Source organism: Anopheles coluzzii, chromosome 3 (assembly GCF_943734685.1).
Source record: "Anopheles coluzzii chromosome 3, AcolN3, whole genome shotgun sequence".
NCBI lineage: Eukaryota > Metazoa > Arthropoda > Insecta > Diptera > Culicidae > Anopheles > Anopheles coluzzii.
The window spans coordinates 85,990,733-86,010,652 of NC_064671.1; the positions used below are offsets into that span (position 1 = coordinate 85,990,733).

Here is a 19,920-nt window from a genome sequence, read left to right on the forward strand (position 1 = left end):
TCTTTAGCCTTTTTTTAACCTTAGCTTACTGCTACGAGTTTTGTTTGTTTTTTAGGAATGTAATAGTACTTTTGGAAGATAGGATTGAATTTGCTACACTTCACGCGCTTACCGAATAGTACGTGGAACTGAGGTCCGTACAAACGTATACCAAAAACAAACAAACAAAAAAAGTACGAAAACTAACACGTTGTGCGTTACAACTGTTGGCAATGGAATGGTTAATAAGATTACGTTAAACATCAAATGAGTGGCAAGGGAAAAATAGCATTAATCCCCAAAAGAGGAAAAATCCATACACAAAAACCGTCCCCAGAACTGCTCGCACTATAAGGCAGTGTCGTTCTACTTCATTTGACGAGTCGTTCCGGGAATGGGGGAGGTGTGTGTGTGTTTTGCACTAACGAATTTAAATAGAGTCTTTTACAATCAACTACGCAAACGGAAACAGACACACTACATACACACACACACAAAGATGAACGTTTAAGTTTTTGTTCGCTTTTGTTTGACACAAAATTTTGACACCAACAGTTGGTTTGAAATGTTTTGTTTTTCACTGAAGTTGTAACGATTGCAAAAATGGGGAATGACTTTTTATCCGTTGAGGTGGAATGGTGCTTCTTGCAGTTTTGCAGCTTAATTTTGCCACTCTCTCTTGACCTACTCCTTGCTTTGATTGATTCTAACGATTTTAGACATTGAACAGATATAAATCTCGTTTGGGTTTGTTTTTCTTGTTGTTTTGTTTTTTACCATTTCGTGTTTTGATATTCGGGTGTTTTTGCACATTTTCGTTTTCTGTTTTACCACTTGACGCTATGTGTTTTTAGATATTTAGTACGTTTTTTCTTCTTCTTCTTCTTCTTCTTCTTCTTCTTCATGTTTTCCTTATATACTAATGCGAGGGATGGCGACTTTTGCGTGTTTTGCGAGTTTTTCACACAGGACACAGTGTTTTGTTTTGTGTGTTTTTGTTGTTGTTGTTATATTCCTTAACTTAACTTCCTACTCATTATATATTTATATATATATGTTTCTTATTACGTTTCACAAACCATGCGAGGTTTAGCGTTGCCTTTGCACACTCCGTCCAGAAACCCCCGCCCCCCTTGGGATAGGAGTTCCGGAGGATGACCGGGAAGGGGGTAGTAGGATTATCCGTAGCATTTATTTTAGCATATAGCGCCGTAACCAAACTAAACACATCGTTTTTGTTTTCTGCTTTCTCTCAATTTCTTCCATTCCATCTGCAGTTTTGTGCGCTGTTCTGTTTTTCCCCCCCATTTCTCCTCTTTTGCTACTACTCTCCAAATTTTCCTACTCCAATAATGCCTGTGGCCGCGACCCGTGGCGTGACGGTGTTACTCTGCTGCACTGCCATTTAATATATTATATTAAATTTGGTGCATGCATAACGAGTGTCTACCTAATAAATAATTTACTTTCTCCCCTTCTTCTGCACTGGCATTATGTTTTGTTTTGTTCTTCTCTCTTGTTTTGCTTTTGCTTGCTGCACTTACCGCTCTCTTAATGGCTAAGGGTTTTAGTAGTAGTAGTAGTAGTAGTTATTTATTTGCTTCTACCCGCGTGTGCAGTCTACCGCAATGGGCGTTCGTTTGCTGTGTGAGTGTGTACTAAGAGCCTTCGGTTGATGTTTATACTTCTGCGCTGGAGACTCAAGGGGACCTTATTACGTCACTCAATGCAGAATGTAGCAATGCTTTATACAGTCTGCCTGTGAGTGTATATAATGTGTGTATATGTATATATTATAATGGTAGTTTTGTAATCGTGTAATAAATGCGAGGTTATTAGTTTCTTTTCACGTCTTACTAAACCCTACTACTAAGCGTGGGTCCGGTTTCCCCAGCCGCCGGCTCAGGCTCAGTGCACACTCACACTTAAACAGACAATGCCCATTGGCGAGCAGACACGCACACACGCGGGTGAAGGAATATGCGAGGTTTCGTTACTTAGAAAGGTACAATAAAAGATTTTATCTTATACTTCTAGAAATGTCCACAGAGTTGGATCTGCGCTGATCGTTACTGCGCGTGCTCTTCTTCTATTTTACGTCTTGGCGATACACTTCGTATCTCCCAACAACAGATTCTGGCCCTGCTGCTCCTATTCATCCTAAACCGCACTCAACGTCATAATACCACTAATCACTATGTTATAATCAGACACCAAAGGGTAGTAGAGTAGAGTAAGGTAGGAAGTAGTACATCCAGTTTACTTAAACACACGCATACAATACCATATGGTCGTTTAGGCTAGCTTTTATCCTCCGAATACAATACACGCATAGATTGTTGTGGGCGACCCCGGCTTTGTCTGTACACGTGCGGTCCCCTTTTCCCTTCTTCTTCTTCTTCTTCTTCTTCTTCTTCTTCTTCTTCTTCTTCTTCTTCTTCTTCTTCTTCTTCTTCTTCTTCTTCTTCTTCTTCTTCTTCTTCTTCTTCTTCTTCTTCTTCTTCTTCTTCTTCTTCTTTAAAATACGCATTTCATGTCGATCTCATCACGTTGTCTCCCAATCGGTAGTAGGAATGTAGTATTTGTTGTTCTTGTTGTTAGTAGTAGTAAACGGCTAAAATCACACACACTTTCCTTTTTGCATCTAAAATCACGAAGGAAATCCTTTGTTCATTGATTATTTTTGTTTGCGTTCGTTTGGCTTTCGCGACCGAATATTCTACTCCCTTTTGAGCTTTAGCTGACCTTGCTGTAAACTTCTTACAATGTTGCATTCTTACTTTAAAAATAGCAGGCACCCAGCACCATCAGTGTCGTTTAGGGAAAAAAGGAAAGGGAAAAGTAGTGGTTTAAAATTCACCAAACAAATCGAAGCTTAATTTTAGTGTTTTATCAAAATTATTGCTTCCTCTGTTTGTGCTTCTATGATCCAATTCTGTGTTTTCTTTTGATTTTTTTTCCCCGATCCATCGTCGGATGTAAATCCAAAAAAACAACAGTAGCTCACTGACTAGAACAGCAAATACAGGGGCGGAGGACCAAAAGTCTTATTAGGATTTTTGTTGAGATTGAAAGAAAACTGTCATTAAAAACAAGGATATACGAGACTCCAGCTTAGCTAGAGCAAAGTGGGTTGGCTTCTGAGTTTAGTTGCGTCCCAAAATTCGATTACGAAAGTCTGACCAAAATATGAGACGGGAACCCCTGCCCCCACGGGTGAGGTACTACACGACAGGAATGATAAGAAGTATAAAATATTCCATCTAAAAAAAATGCTACGCATACTGCTCTTCTTCGAACCATTCGATCGAAATGAACCCGCCCAATGATCGTCTTCTTCATACCGCGAGCCGACTTAACGCAAACAAATTTGGGACGCGAGGAACTTTTTGTTTGTGGGAAGCCTTCCAACAAAAAAAAAAAAAAAAATAGGAAAATAGGGAAACCATTTTCACTGGAGCATATCAGAAATGTGTATGGCCATCGGTTTGCAGCGCTACGACACGCTCGGTGCGCTCGAGTCCTCTGCTGTGCAGCACACAGTGCTAATCGACAGAGGATCACCACCGCTCTCTTCCAATCGAAGATACAGCTCCAAACACCGACAATATCCATTGCATTATTAAGAAGTCCCTTATTTTGGGGCTTCAATCGCGCAACACCGAGCAGCGCACGTCTGCAACGCGATGGGAACACATTTCGATTCTACTAAAGGTTACTGGATCACAACGACACTGGAGTGGCGGTGGTGCAGCTGCTATCTCTGGCTCCTCGCACTTACATCATACCCGCCGGATCGAAGTAGCGCTGCGGTGCGATCTGCGACTTTTTCCTCTTCTTGCTGCGCAGAAACTCGGCCACCTCGTAGTTTTTGCACTCGTTCGCGATCGCCAGCGGCGTGCGGCCGTTCGCGTCCTGCTGCTCCGTCTGCAGCCGGCACCAGTCGACTAGAAACTGCACGATCTGCAGATTGTTCGCGTAGCACGCCTTGTGCAGCAGGCTCTGCTGGTTGCGGCCGTCGCGCACGTTCGGATCGTACTGCAGCTGCAGGATCATGAACTCGAGCAGCCCGTAATGATCGACAAACATGTGGATGGTGGGCAGCTTCGCCAGCTGCTCGATCTCCGCCAGATGGAGCTTCAGCAGATCGATGTTGGCGCCCGCCCCGATCAGCAGCTTCATAATGTCGAGCTGGCGCGAGTACATCGCCTGCATGAGCGCGGTCAGCCCGGAAGCGTTCCGTTCGTCCACGGCGGCATACTTCAGGATGAGCATCCGGGCCGCCACAATGTTGCCGTGCCGGGCGGCCACGTGCAGCGGCGTGTCGCCAAACTTGCTGATCGCATTGATGTCCGCGCCGGACTCGATCAGGTACGCCGCAATTTCGTTACACTCGATCGCGATCGCCACGTGCAGCGGTGTGCTGTCGTACGGGTCGCGATACTGCAGGGCCGGCTTGCACAGCTCCACGATGTAGCGTACCAGCTCGAGCGAGCGCGTGTAGACGGCCTTGATCAGGCAGAGCGACTCGCTGGTGAAGCTGCAACCGTTGCGCAGCAGAAACTTCAACATCCGCACGTTGCGCTGCTCGATCGCGATCGTGAGCGGATGGGAGGCGATCGCACCGGACGACCGGAGCGTTCGCTGATGCTTCGCAAACACCTTCGCAATGCGCAAGCTGTTCCCCTGGACGGCCCATTCGTACGCCGTCCGGCCCGTATCGTCGGCGGGACTCGCGTCGACACCACGCTCCAGCAGCAGCGCCACCATTGCGGTGTGCCGTTGCTGAACGGCAATGTGTAGCACGGTTTTGGAAGCGCCATTGCGTCGGTTCAGCAGACTCTCCTCGCCGTCAATCGTGGCGGAATGGTCGTCCAGCAGGTAGCGCAACATTGCCAACCGCCCGTACATGGCACAGAGATGCAGGACCGTGTTCTGCTGCTGATCGACGAACGTCAGCGTTGCCTGCCGCGTGTCGACGAGGTATTTCAGCGCCTCCAGATTGCCGTACTCGATCGCTCGCCTCACCAGCCGGTGCCGGTCCGAGTTGATGTCGATGTCGTCACAACAGAGCACCGGCAGCAGCTCGTTCTCCTGATACTGTATGGCGTAGTGCAGCGGCAAGCGGTCGGTGCCACTGAGCGAAGTAAGCGGGACCTGCTGCTTCACCAGCAGCTTGGCAATGTCCGTGTGCCCTAAGCTACAGGCACGGTGCAGCGCCGAAGTACCATCCGACGTCTGGGACGCGATGTCAACGCCCAGCTTGATCAGCTTCTTGATCGCCGCCAGATCGCCCTTCTGCACGCACTGATCCAGCACGGTCGTCCCGTTGCCATCCTGACAGTTCCAGTTGATGTCCTTCATCTGCTTCGCAATCTTCTCGATAAACTCCAGGTTCAGATACTTGACGATCTTGCCCAGGTTCACCGTCAGCTCGAACCGCTTCACGCACTCGAGAAACACGTCGTACGCGCGGAAGTAAAGCGCCATAAACAGGATCGTCGCCTGGCGTTCCTGCACCGTGGTCAGGCTGAAGTGCGCATCGATAAACAGCGAGTTCGAGCTGCGCACCAGCACGTACTGGAAGAACTGCTTCTTCTCGTACGAGATCGCCTGCAGCTCCTCCGACAGGTAGTCCACCATCTGCTTCAGATTGTTGCGTATCGTATGGTCGATGATCTCGTACTCCGTCGACGGTGTGCCGTCGCACAGCACGCCCAGCCGCATCCCGCGAATGTCCGCATAGTCGGGCGTCAGTGCCTGCAGCAGCTTCAGATCGATCGTCTCCACCGACTTGAACAAGCGCTCCTGCTGCTCCACCCAGCTCCAGCGCATCTTGTAGTTGTTGATCAGATTCTCGTTGATCGCCAGCAGCTCGTCCGGGTTGGCCCGCTGGCTGGTCGGCGGCTGGTACAGCTTAAACTCGTTGCTCTTGAAGATCAGCCCGTTCAGGAACACCTTCACCTTGGTGCTGTGCGTCAGCGTCAGCATATCGTACTCGAGCGCATCCTGCCGCAGGTAGTCGTGCAGGTTGCGCCCGCTCACGTTCGCCGACTGCAGCTTCAGCACGTACTGATTGTCCTGGAACACGCCCAGATCGGTCAGTATCTCGCACAGCTCGAGCAGACAGTGCTCCAGCGCGTACTCCACGTGCGGGGCCGCCTCGTTGATGAACTGCGTCACCTCGTTGAAATCGCTGCACGGCAAAAACTGCCCGATCAACTTCAGCTTCGCGTCCAGAAACGACTGGAACTCTTCCCGGTCCATGCGCTTGTTGCGCTTCACGATCGCATCGTTCACCGGCCGGTTCGTGGACTTGAAGAACATCGTCAGCACCGCGTACTTCTTGTCCAGGTTGTAGCAGTTGTCGTAGTAGCTCTGGGACAGCTGCTCGTGCAGCACCGCAAACTCGATCGAGCTCAGGTTCTGCAGGTTGAACTTCTTCAGTATGTCGTTCGTGTAGTTCTGGTGCAGCAGGCTGTCGCACGGTTTCGTGCGCTCCGGCACAAAGTGATCCACGGCAATGTACCGCCCGACGTGCAGGACCTCCACCATCGTGACGAAGTTCTTCGTGACGCGCTCGTCCATCTGGTACTGGTACAGATAGTTGGTGAACAGGTGCAGCAGCTCCTGCATGAGCGGATTCAGCAGCAGCAGCTGCTCATCGCTGCAGATGTCGTACTTGGGGTAGCTTTCGGCCAAAAAGGACCCCACGATACGGCGCACCTTCGCCATCTCGATCTCCGTCCCGCACAGCTGCATCACGGTGTTGAAGTTGGCGCTGATCGAGGCGAGCGCCGCTCGCTCACCGTCCCCCTTCGTGAGTGTCTCGTACCGCTGCGCCAGCGGACGGTAAACGCAGCGCAGCAGATCGCTCAGCTTCTCGTCCTGCTGCTGGCTGAACGTTTCCTGCAGCTCCTCCACCACGCGTATGCAGTCCTCCAGCTCGAAGTGCAGATCGTCCAGCGTGTGGTTCTCGAAGTACATCCGGTTCGCGTCGCCCACGAACTGATTGTAGCTTGCCACCTGCCGCCAGTTCTTCAGCTGATGCACGTTCCCCAGATAGCACTTGTACGCCTCGAGCATCTTCAGATCGTGCACGTACGCGAAGTAGCGCCGCACCGACTTCAGGCTGCACTGCACCTCCGCGAACGGCAGCACCAGCCGGCCGTTCTCCGCCCTGTCCGAGCACGCCTTGTACAGCGACACGTTCGGCTGGTAAAAGTCCCGCACGTCCACGTCCAGATTGAGCGGCAGTATCTTGTGCACCACGCTGTCCAGCTTGCGGGCGATCGCCGGCGCATACCGCGTGCTGGCCACCGTTTCCGCAATGACCTGCAGCGTGCGCTTGATCGCCAGCACGCCCGACACCTGGTACTGGGGCAGCTGAATCCGCGCTATCCCGTCCAGGTAGCGCAGTATCTTCTTGATCGCGTACAGCTGCGCCACGTGGTCGTACGTTTTGCGCAGCCGGCAGAAGGTGACCCGGTTCCGGCGGCCGGTCGCGCGCGTCAGCTCCACAAACTCGGGCGCCCGCAGCTCCTGCCGCAGCACCTCCAGCTCCGGCTTGGTGAGATTGTTCACGTACCGCGCCTGGATGGCGGCCAGCTCCGGGTTCGCCCGCAGCCGGCCCTTCACGTAGTAGATGAGCTTCTTCTTCAGCACGCACTTCTTGCGCCACAGCCCATTGATTGCCTTGGTCGATTTGGCCGGCGCCGCGTCCCGTATGCAGCAGAGCAGATACAGCAGCAGCTCGTTCGACCAGCGCGTCGACTCGCGGCCCCGGTTCTCCGCCAGCTCGGCCTTGATCCGCTCCAGCTCGTCGCTGACCGCACCGAGATACTGCAGCACGGTGCGCTTGTTCAGCAGCAGCTTGTACACCTCGTAGTGCGGTGCCTTCTTGAAGATCGCCAAAAACACGGCCAGCAGCCGGCAGATCTCCTCCACCGGCACCGACCCGACCAGCTCGCGCTTTTCCCGCACGAAGAACAGATTGTCGTACACGATCTTGATCGCGAGCAGGAACTTGTCGTCGTAGTCGTTCAGGTTGTCCGTGCCGCCGTAGTGCTTGGTCAGGTAGCGCGTGTACTCCACGATCAGCTCGATCCGCTGCTCGAGCTCCCGGTCGAACTTGGGCCGGTCGGGGCGCGGCTGCGCCGGCGGATGATGGTACGCGTAGCTGTAGTTCTGCAGCTGGTACTCGAGGAAGTTCTCCATGCTCTTCGTCAGCGGCACATTCTTCACGTACAGCTCGTGCCACACGCTCGACACGTACGCGATCTGCTGGTGGATGTCGAACGATTTCAGCTCGAGAAAGAGCTGCAGCAGCGGCACGGAGCCGCGCCTGATCAGCCGGTAGAAGCACCGGTAGTCGGTCAGGTTGCGAAACTCGACCGCCAGCATGAACTTGGTCACGTCCATGAAGTTAAGGTTGATGGCCAGCTCGGACGCGGTCAGGTTCATCGAGTTGCGCAGGTCGCAGTCCGCCCCGGACTCGACCAGGAACTGGATGATCTCATTGCGATTCTGCTGCGCAATGATCGACAGGTGCAGCGGGGTGTTCAGGTCTTCCGGCGTCTGGTAGTCCAGCACAAACTCCTTAAACTTGGACTTGATCTTGCTGAAGTCGCCCTCCACCACCAGCTTGCAGAATTCACCGGCATATTTGCTGACATAGTAGCTCGGTTGTGTCATTCTTTAACGCCGCCTTTCTCGCTCGTTCTTGTTGTGTTTGCTCTCTCTTTCTCTCTCTCTCTCTCTCTGTTTTGCACTCTGTAGTTGATCGTCGTATTACAATTCCTTTTTGTATCACACATAAAACACCCTTCGGGGAATGAGGAAGGATAGAATGATGTGCAGAGCTCTTCCTGCACACTAGTAGCTCTGTGCTACGCCTGCTCCTACGTGATCGCTTCCGGTCAGCTGTGCCTGACGACAACGTACAACAACAGTTCGTGTAGTAAGATGTGGCTCCCGGTGGCCATTGCCTTTGTCCGTGCGCTCGTCGTGGTAAAAGTTGCCGCTCCGCTTGCGGTTTCGTTTACTGCCGATGTTAATGCTACTACTGACGCCGTGATAAAGTTGTTTGCGCCTCATTGCTGGAATGGTGCTGCGTCCATTGCCGTGACCATCGTTGCCATCGTTGCTGCGTTGCCGTTGCGGAAGAAGTGCTGCCATCGGAGTCGCACGCACCGTGCGCAATAGTCAGAAGCTTTCGTGAGCTCTCCAGGCATGCTACACCAGAGAGGTTGGTGTTTGATGCATCCTTCTGAAGTTGATCCTGCTGAACTGCTGAGGATGTGATCCAAAGATCCAAGGCTCCACCAAACACGAACGATTACTTTGCGGAGCTTTGCGACCCAATGTCGTCGTTTGCTGCTGGGTTGTGCAACGACTCTTATTTGCGCAAGCGCTTCGAGCAGACGTGTATCGGCCGTTTATTTGAGCCTTAAGACTGTTTTCCCCCCTTCCAGTGTTTGTACAGCGATCGTGCGCAGCAGCAGCTATCCCTTCGCCGGCCGGTTCAATAAAAATTAGTCTGACCCTTTGCGAACACGCTCGAACCGCTGCCGCCCCGCCTGGTGCGCTTGCTCGATGTGTTGTGTTGTATGCGTCGGACGGTGTTTAATTTGTTTGGATGTACTCGGGTCCTTGAGCGTCGCGGCGCAACGTTAGTTGACGAGCGTTATCTAAAATTTTAAAAGAAAAAAAAAACACGAAGAACATACGTTAGCGACGCGGGAAGAAGTGGGAAAAAGTTCAAGCAAATCGGAACATTGAGATGTGTTGTGGGCACAATTCGAACAGGGGAAGAGGAAGATCGGCGGGATGTTAATAAATAGTGCTAAATCAAACAAACTGCGCACATTACGTTGATGCGTGTGCATGTTTGGAACAGAAAGCTGGAGAGAGAAAGAGAGAGAGAGAGAGAGAGAGAAAGAGAGAGAGAGAGAGAGAAAGAGAGAGAGAGAGTGTTGAAAAAACACTCGCTCCTTCCCGAAGAGGTGCGCAACATAAATGGGTTGGTCTGTTTTGGAGCACCTTTTGGGTCGTGCGATTGAATGTTACTCCCTTCCCATGCCTTCGTCTCTTTCTCTCTCTATCTCTCTTTCATTCTGTGAGGAAAACAGTTGGAAGTGTGTTGCGATAAAGGAAAGCGACGAACACCTGGCAAACCCATTAAAGCAACACCTAATTGGTAAACCGATGCCACCGAACCGGACGGAGGGGAATACGTTGAAGGGGATGGAAAATCGAACCAGAAGAACCGATATGCAAACGAAAGACGCAACGAACGCCGTGGTATATAAATCATACGGAAATATTAATAGCATAGACAAATAGAAGCGGCACCACCTCGTGGTCCGCTCTGTCTGTCGTGTGGCTGATTTCTCTTGCGGACACGAGGTTCCATCTTCAAAGCTGCGTATTCCAGAGTACTGGAGTTCCTTACATTGAGCCCCTGCGATAATGAGGGACCCGTGCTGACATTAAACAAAACTCGTCGTTGTCGTCCCCCATGTCCAATCTCCAAGGTCCCACACAAGCGCAACGCGACGATGATGATGATGTGCCAGAGGTGGTAAAAGATCAAGAAATACCAATGCGCACGATCCAAAACACAAACACACCAATGAACCCTCACCATTCCCGAAGAGGGTGGAATGCAATGCCTCTGGTGCCTCGGAAAGGGAAGACCTCATAATGAATATCCAAGGTTCCCCAGCAACTTCAAGTTGTCGGGGAGGAGGGCTTTATACATCTCCAGAAGATATCCTCCACCCTTCCATTACCCCGTTTTGTTTGTGAGGGTGGAGATGATAGGCCAAAACAGGCATGAGAAGAAGAGAGCACTGAAATGATTTAAACGTGTTTGCATCGATGATTCCGTTTAAGCTTACGCTCGTCACAAGATAGAACATACACAACCGAGGCCCAAAGTGGGTGAAAGATTGAATTAAAATGGATCGAACACCACCCTTCTTTGTGGCCTCTCCCTCTCGTTAGGGGGGTAATGTGTGAGACTGTTTGTGTGTGTGCAATGCTTGATCCGTCGCTTTAATTCATTCACCCCTTTCTACGCTGTCGAAGGAGGAGGCCACGTAGACTTCCCGCTAAATAAGAACCATGTTGATCCAACGAAATTGTGGCCTCTCTCTCTCTTTTGCTCTCTGTTGCTCTTCCCACCTCACTCGAGTGGCGATTATGGTGTGTAATGATTGAGGATTTTATATGTTCCCGCGTACGGTACACGTTCATCACCCATCCACAATCCAATCCAATCCGTCCGTCCGGGCGATCGCGATAGGGAAATTACAGTCATCGAACTCCGGGGCCGGCCGCAAGAGCAAAAGTGTTCAGAGGATCTAGCAAAGCCGCTTGCCCAGTGAGGCCATAAATAAACATGCTGATGAGCTCTACACAACTCTTTATTGTAGTTCACGCGATGTTTGAGACAAACTGAGGTTCAAGGAATTCTTTACTACAAAAATTTTAGTGCAGTTTGGCGAATGTCCCCCAAATGTGACTCGCAATTTTGCACGCCTATCTGGTACCAGGTTTTTGCCAACCCCGTAACATGCCCAATGTCAACATTGGCCACCTCGCCGATAACAGCTCGATAAATAAATAATGTTCCAAATCGCGAAGGAAAGAAGAAGATATGTACATCAAACGGGAAGAAAGGGGCGTCAGGAATTGCGTTGAATTAACGGACCAACTTCTTCCACTCTACTCCAAGTGAACGGTCTGTCACTGCGCTGCGCAAATCGAAGCAGGCACCTCTCTTGGCAGACACATTCAGCTGTCACTGGTGCGATTAGGTTGGCTGGAAAGTTGCTTGACAAAGGTTACAAGTGGTTGGAGGATATAGAATTTGTGGTTAAGAAACGGGACTAGAATATATCGACGGTGTAGAGAACTGCCAACACTTTGCGCGACGACCTAGCGACGGCTAGCAGAAGACCACAGTTAGAATCGAAGCATTAAATTCCAAACAAGCGTCCAACCGTCCCTCCAACCTCTAGCACATCAGGCATTGAAAAGGAAGAAGAAAGAATCAGCGTACGAGTGCCTCCTCTTCTTCTTCTTCATTGTGCCTCACTCCGTATGCCAGGGCCGTACGTACTATAATCCGTCTTTCGTGAAGTCGTGAAAGAAAGCGCTCATCATCGGCGTTAACTGCCGCAAACACGGACAAACACGACGGGCGCGCGCACACCAACACCATCAATTTAAAGCCATACACGGATGTGTACCACCCTAGCCCCGCGTGGAAAGGGTAAATAATATTTCTCCTTTGCTCTTTCCGCGCTTATCCGATCCGAGCCTCCCGAGAGAGCCCATTCCCTACAGCCAACGTTCTCGGGCGGTGGTGAAGACCGCGGATTATTGGTTTTACTAATTCATTAGCGCGATGAAATTGAAAAATGATTCCCGTAACCAGATCTTCGTGTGGTCGGTGTGTGCGAAGGGGAAGAAGTGGCCATGGTATTAAGGTTAGCGTGATGTTGTCTTCACCTCCACCGCCCCGAACCTCTTCGCACTTTCCGCCGCTGTCAGCTCCTCATCAGCTAATTCAATCCCACACCACGAAAGGTACTCCAAAAGATCACGGCGAACCATCCCCTGCCTCACAACACCACCAGCGGCGGGTTGAAGGAACGCACCCACACCCGCATCGTACGGCCTTTGGGCCTTTTCGAAGAGTGCCTGCTTTGATATTGATGAAGTTTCATTACAATCACATTCCGAGGCGATTTCTGAGGTTGAGGAGCACAGCACCAAACCACGCTTAACGGTTAACACCTTTTCTCGATGCCTTCCGACAGGCTTCTCTCCTCTTACGTAGTTCACCATCCCCAAGGGTAATTAGAATGCAAGACGAGAGATCGACCACCTTCCAAGCCGCCGTTGCTTTGGCAGAGGCTCTCCGGGACGGCATTAAATCCGTGTGTTTGTGTGTGGTTGTTTCTCTGCTTCTTCACCTTCTTCACAGTTGTATACTCCTATCGGGTATCCTCCAACCGGGGCTTTGAGTCTTCAGAGAAATCAACTTCTGTCGGCGTCTTCTTTTGGCCTACGACGCTTCTCCTAAACGATCACTTTGTTCCACTGCCGGGCGCTGTCATTTGTCTAACTTTTTTGGGGAAGTTTCGGTGTTTCAAATTACCATTAAACGCACAACGGTGTCGTTTCACACGTGCGTAATAGTAGCTTTGGAAGTACAACCGAAGAAGGAATTTTAAACCCATCGAGAACAAAACATCTCGTTTATCCGCACAAAACTTTTTTTCTTTTCACAGTTCCCGGCACGGCATTACACACTCACACACTACGGCACTACAGCAACGCACACAGCAGGACAACTGTCACTTTGCGTCCTCAAGATTTGCAGGAACTTCAAACAAAACAGTCCAATTTGCAACTTTTGATTAAGTTCTTAATAAGTCCTAGAGAACCTCTTAAGACTCTCCTTAGAACTAAAACCAACTGCCATAATAAGGCGCTGAGACACTTGGAGGAGCATCTTGCATCAGTTCCGTGCTTCCCGTCCGACGAGGTCGTCGTAATTAGACGTACGAAACGCAGCGAACGACTACGCGATGATGTTCCAAGTGTACCCATTGCCCCGAAACGCCGGCGAAAGGATGCGATTGCGCAGACTCTGCACAGTGTGTCCTTCGCCGCGTCTTGGTAGTGGTCGTCGTCGTTGTCGTCATCGTCTTGGTTGTCGCTGTTACCGCCGTTTGTCCTCATCGCGACAAAAAGTCTTTTTACAAGCCATGAAAAAAAAGAACCGAAAAGAGCACAGCCGGTCTTTTAATCTCTGCTCGAGTGTCTTTGAGGCACCGAGTGGCCGGGTAGAGTGAGTATGACTCAACGGCATGATTAATAGATGCTGAACATAATTAATTCTAAAGCCTTTTTGGAAACATCGCGTTTCAGAATAAATGTCGTACTGATCATTCCGATTAAAAGATTATTGGTAGAAGAAATATTAGTATTTTCAAAATCCTGGAAATTCAAATCCTTCAACTGTGACAACAAAATTATTTGGGAACTTCCTGCCTAAGCTTATCTGCATATTATTGTAATATCTTAGACATGTCCGCTTGAAGCTCTATAAGCTACATTCGGACTAGATTCTATTGAATTTGTTTAGTAATGATCCTAAGTCAAACTTAAAAGCCAAATATCTTCTAAACTCACATGGTACAATATCAACCAAGTACTTTAAACATAAATAAATCAATAATAATCCCCCGTTTTGACACACCTGATCAAGTTCAATAGCTCCTCTACTGCTGCATACCTGAGGCGAGATAGATGCAAAACCACTTCTTGCCCGGAAATGCTTGAGCTTTTCACTTTACAATCTTCTTGGCGTACGGACGGGCGGACTCCGTGTGCTCGAGGCAACAGCGTACCAGTACTTAACGTCGGCCATCACATCCACGTAGTAAAGGGGATGGTGGGTTAGTGGGTGTCACCTTGAATGTGTGTGTATGTGCGTTTGACTTGGCGAATACACGAATTTCCTTTTCTTTTCCTCCCTGAGCTCCTCACCTCCTTCACGCCAAGCAGAAGGAAGAGAGGAAAAATCTTATTTTCCATACGAGTTTTCTTTTTCTCCTTGCTGATTTCTTCACCCCACTTGCAATTCAAATGTGCCGCAGGAGGAGAAAAAGGACACGAAATAGAAGAAGAAGAAAAAAACGACACGAACGCGTCGCGTTCACCCGTCATGGAAACTTTCAAGTATTTCGTATCCAATTTAAATTTACTTTCGCTCTCTACTATCCTTCGTTCCGCGAGCTTCGTTTATACGCTGTGCCCTCGACACGCGTTGGCCGCCGCCACAGCATCCTTGGCAAAGGGCACAACCATCGTCCCCTGCACAATCAAGCCCCGTCGCTCGTCGCTCCACCAAAATGAGCCAATCTTATTACAGAGAACCGCCCCACGCTTTCCTTCCACTTTCTCTGCATTTTCCTCCCCGGTGAAAAACGCTATAAAAAAAAAAGGAAAAATCAGCATCTACACGAACAACTTCTCTCGTCGTTCACCCTCTCCTATTGCCACCATTAGAGGACAACGTCCTTTTCCTGCTCGTTAGCGTATCGACGCGGGATGCTAACGAAGCGAGAAGCGAGAAGCAACATCATTCATCTCGCTTTGTCGTTTGCTGATTTTTTTTTTCTCTCTCTTCTGCTTCGCGTGTTGGTGTGAGTGTGTGTGTGTGTATTTTTCCTTTTTCAGACTTTCCCTTCGCTTTCCCCGCTTTTGTCCCCGCTGGCCAATAAATTGAACGCGCGCGCTTCAAGTGATAAGGGAATTTTCTTGGAGTTTTTTTTCTCTTTGTTGCTTACTCTTTTTAAGGTTTTTTTTCTTCATCCAATCTACCCCTACCTCTGCCGCCGCCCGTTGCTATCCCAACGGATGGAAAACAGCGAAGGAAAGGGTGTACAGGGAGGCACATTGTAAGAGAAGAAATCAAACACACTTTCTTGAATTTCCATCAAAGCAAGCAGCGACGGTTGCTGGTGGTGTATGGAAAGCAGAGGAAAATCCCTTCACATGCACACAGACACACACGCACAAACACATACATGCATACTCCGTCCGGCAAAATGAACGGGAACGGAAGGAAAATTTTGCTGAAGGAACAGCTTCACATGTGTGTCGCATCGTACCACACACCCGCCCGCCGCGTGTCGTGCTCAATATACTTTCGCAGCATGATTTATTTCCATTTTTTTCAAAATTTGTTTTTTTTTGCGCACACACACCAACCACCCACCCACCCGAACATAAACACACATACACGCTTACATGTGTGAAAGTATTAGAGGGAGGTTTTTTGGTGGTTCGATTCTAATATACAGCCGGATGTTATGAGAAGGTATTAAAATGATATAACCAACACGTACGTAACATCATCACGCTGCTTGAGATTAGCATTTTTTCGGGGGAGGTAGCGAAACGAAATATTTTTACATCCTTTACGTGACGCGTATTTCTGGTTTCTGTAGATATCAAGATAAGCTTTTTGTTTTTTTTGTAGCATTTTTTCCATATTTCCGCAAACATCTTGGTTCTTGGTGCTAAAATTACGATATTGTTAAAAGTTCTTCGTTTAAAGCATGCTTGAACAACTTCACAAATCGAATCTTACATATAATCTTGATTCTATGTCTTGGTAACATACCGCCATATCTATTAGATGTTCAAGTACATTAGTTATGAGTTATGATTCTCTTAAGATTTCTTTGATTAGAGAGATGTATATAGTGGAGTTCAAGAACACACGACCAAAGCCACGAATATCCTACATACTTTGTTCAGAGCATGAGTCCTCCTTGCTGGCAATCCTTTCATCGAGTCTATACATTCTTTTCGAGCTACAAACTCCGAATATCTTGAATATCTTGGCATTGGAAAGATCTGAAATGTTTTCCTCAGTGACTCATAAACTTGTAGAACGAGTAGCTATTGAACCTTATATTGAGCCCATACGAGGTTATGGTTTTCTTGAACTTTTCTAGAATCAAACAAAGACCTGACTGGTTTACGACTCTAAGAAATAGAAATCAATGAGCGAATAGAATAGGTCATATGATTTATTGTATGGAATACTAACCAGAATACTAACTAACCAGAATACATACCAGAGTCTAAACATTCTTGTCGAACTACAAGCTCCGAATATCTTGAATATCTTGGCATTGGAAAGAAGTGAAACGTTTTTGTCAGTGACTCATAAAGTTGCAGAACGAGTAGCTATTGAACCTTATATTGAGCCTATACAAGGTTTTATTGAACTTTTCTAGAATCAAACTAAGACCTGACTGGTTTACGACTCTAAGAAATAGAAATCAATGAGCGAATAGAATAGGTCATATGATTTATTGTATGGAATACTAACCAGAATACTAGAGTACCAGAATATAAGTAACTAGAATACATACAAGAGTCTAAACATTCTTGTCGAACTACAAGCTCCGAATATCTTGAATATCTTGGCATTGGAAAGAACTGAAAAGTTTTTGTCAGTGACTCATAAAGTTGTAGAACGAGTAGCTATTGAACCTTATATTGAGCCTATACAAGGTTTTATTGAACTTTTCTAGAATCAAACTAAGACCTGACTAGTTTACGACTCTACGAAATAGAAATCAATGAGCTAATAGAACAGGTCATATAATCTATTGTAGTCAAAATCATATTTATGGCAGGCAATTCCGATTTACAAGGACTCTAACTAATGGTATAGCTTGAGTATTCATGTATGATTTTGAAAGATTCCTTTTGAATATTCTGCGCCGTTCAACATAACTTCTTGTAGACATCCGCAAGAGGAATAGGCTCATAGGGATATTCAGTTGTGATATTCGTAGATCAGACATTGAAAGAGAACTACAACGCTACAATTAAGTACTTTATCACACAATGGCTGTTATTTAATACATTCTCCAAAGACTTATTAAATGACCAGAGCTTTTTTTAATGCATTAATGACTGTCCTAAAATGACGTTCGACTTCAAGAAACAATCTTGTTGCAGACATAGACAGACCGTAAAACAGTTGCAATATCTAATAAACACGTCCAACCTGTTGTCCCGGTCGCCATGTGTGTCCACAAAACTTTTTGGACCTTAAATTTAACAACGGGACAACACAACGGCTGAATAGCAACTGTCGCTGTGCAGTAGTTTCAGACTGAACCTACCAGGACAATCTTTATTGGCAGCAGCGCTTGAGTTAATGACTGAACGGAACTGCCATGCTCCAAGACCGCCCAGGTAAGGTTCGTTCGGAGGCTAGACCTTTGACTGGATGGAAGAACATTCCCTTTTTCGCTCCGGTAGCGCATCTGTCACCTTCCGGAGGCCACCGTTTCTCTTTCACCATCCGCTGGAATCTCCACTGCTCCGGGCGTCCCTGTGCGTTTCCACCGTATGTCTCGTGAGCAAATAATCAATTAGTCGACCGTTTCACTACACACAGCACACTGTTTCCTTCTTCACGCTGTACGGAATTCTTCCCGCACGGTGCCGTAAGAACGGACTTGGAAGTGGAGTGGAAGCAGGGAAACCCCGATAAAGCGGGTGGGAATACCGAGACGACCTCACCTCCGCAAACGACTCCGATGACAACGGGCAGGTCATAAATTATATTTCATTTCGCTTTGTTACAACAACACTCCACCACCACCACCACCACCACCCTCCGATCAGCAACCAAAAAACACGATTATGGAATGGTGGTATAAACCGCGGTGAATCGAAGCCAGAAGGTAAGAGATGAGTAAAAAAAAAACCCCTAAGCAAGCAACCAAACGAAAGGAAAACTGGCATTGGCCGGGGACGAGGCGACGACGGCGACTCCAAAAAGGATATCGACAAATCAACAAAACTCTGGGAATATACAGAGAGAGAGAAAAAAAGCGACGAAGAAACTACTGGCCAGATACATTTGGAGTGCAGCCGAAAATCGAGATCGAACGGCCCTCCGTAGCAAAACAGTGACGAAGGAAAGTGATGGGAGATAAGTATCGAAAGGGCACAAAAAACAACAACAAAACTAATATCAGACGAACGAAAATTGTGGCCGAACGCAAGTGTGTACTGGACTGAGAAGGAAGCAAGGACCAAACGAAGGGGAAAAGGGAGGACTGGCAAACAGACAGAAATACTCACACAAGCATAGTTACAGGACAGATGGAAACATGTTAGGCAAACGTTAAAACAAGGATGTGAAACGGGAAAGATAGTGCCAAAAGGAATAGAAAAAAGGGCAAAACCCCTTGAAAAAAGGAAGAGCAAAAGCAGCAATCCGATAAAATACACACCACAACTGCACACACACACCGATAAAACAAAAAAAGATACACAAAAAATCCGTTTTGCTTCGATTCGTTGCAAGGATGGTGTGCAAGGATTTTGCTGGTTGGGCATGGTGAGGACCCAACAGGAGGTTACCATGCTTTTTATGGTTTGTTGGTTTCGGGCCCTTAACGAGGTGAGATAGTGGGTGTATGTGTGCATGTGCCTGCTCAGAGAGGGTGGTTTTGTTTACTTTCGAACTGTCAACTGTGCGTGTGTGTGTGGTAGACGCACTATCTAAACCGCAACAGCAACAACACCACTGCGCGCACGCCTAGACCTTCCACCGTGACGATCGTAAAATAAATTTATAGCACCTAGAGGGTACACGAAAGGACGCTTTTGGGAAATGGGAATTTATGTTCGATGAAGCGGAAGGGGCGGAAAGGTTTTATTAATTTTCTAATATTTGCTGGACGTACCTTCCGAGCCGAACAGTCGATAGGAAGTGCAGGACGCTTTTATCCCTTTATTTCCGGACGACTGCTTTGCTTCGCTGTGAGCGATGCGATCGTGTGATCGATGTTGATCGTATCTGTCTCTCTCTCCGGTGTCACGTTCCTTCAACAGTGTGCGTTATCCGTGCGTGAATCTCGAATTTGTCTTGCGGGTTTATTAATGACTCAATCGTGGTGTAGTTGATGTTGGTGAAAATGTTGACCTAAAAGCTGGAAGAAAAGATAAAATTAAGGACATTTTATTAAAAATGCTAATATTGTTAAACTCTAAACATTAATTATTGATATTCAACCCAAGCATAAACAATGTTGACAAATTGTACAATATTTTCAAAATTATAATATTTGTTACATTTTGTTGCATTGGATGGAAATGAAATATCAGATTGATATGGATTACAGATTTACATCATTATTAGCCGCCTATTTGATGATTTTCTACAGCTGTCATACATTGACATCACAACAAAGTTTCAGTTCTTTTACATGATTTTCAACACACCACAAAGAACTGTCAAACTCAATCTAGTTTGGAATTTGTTGAGAAGCATGTGGAAAAACTGATTTAATCAATGAGATACAAATACAACATTTG

General features: G+C 47.7%; 1 protein-coding gene across 3 annotated transcripts in view; it reads right to left on the reverse strand.

The window, feature by feature from the left end:
- Nucleotides 1-885: 885 nt before the first annotated feature.
- The window catches only part of LOC120955905 (uncharacterized), a 30,386-nt gene continuing 11,351 nt past the window's right edge, over nt 886-19,920 (reverse strand). For 2 of the 3 annotated variants that reach the window (XM_049608890.1, XM_040377124.2), the window contains exons 2-3: nt 19,290-19,535; nt 886-9,668 (exon numbers count right to left, since the gene is read on the reverse strand). In XM_049608890.1, the coding sequence (XP_049464847.1) occupies nt 3,757-8,673 (4,917 nt within the window). In that variant the 5' untranslated portion in view covers nt 8,674-9,668; nt 19,290-19,535 and the 3' untranslated portion in view covers nt 886-3,756. Of the gene's footprint in view, nt 9,669-12,965; nt 13,579-19,289; nt 19,536-19,920 lie in introns of those variants that run through there. The other variant, XM_040377125.2, reaches the window with a different exon arrangement.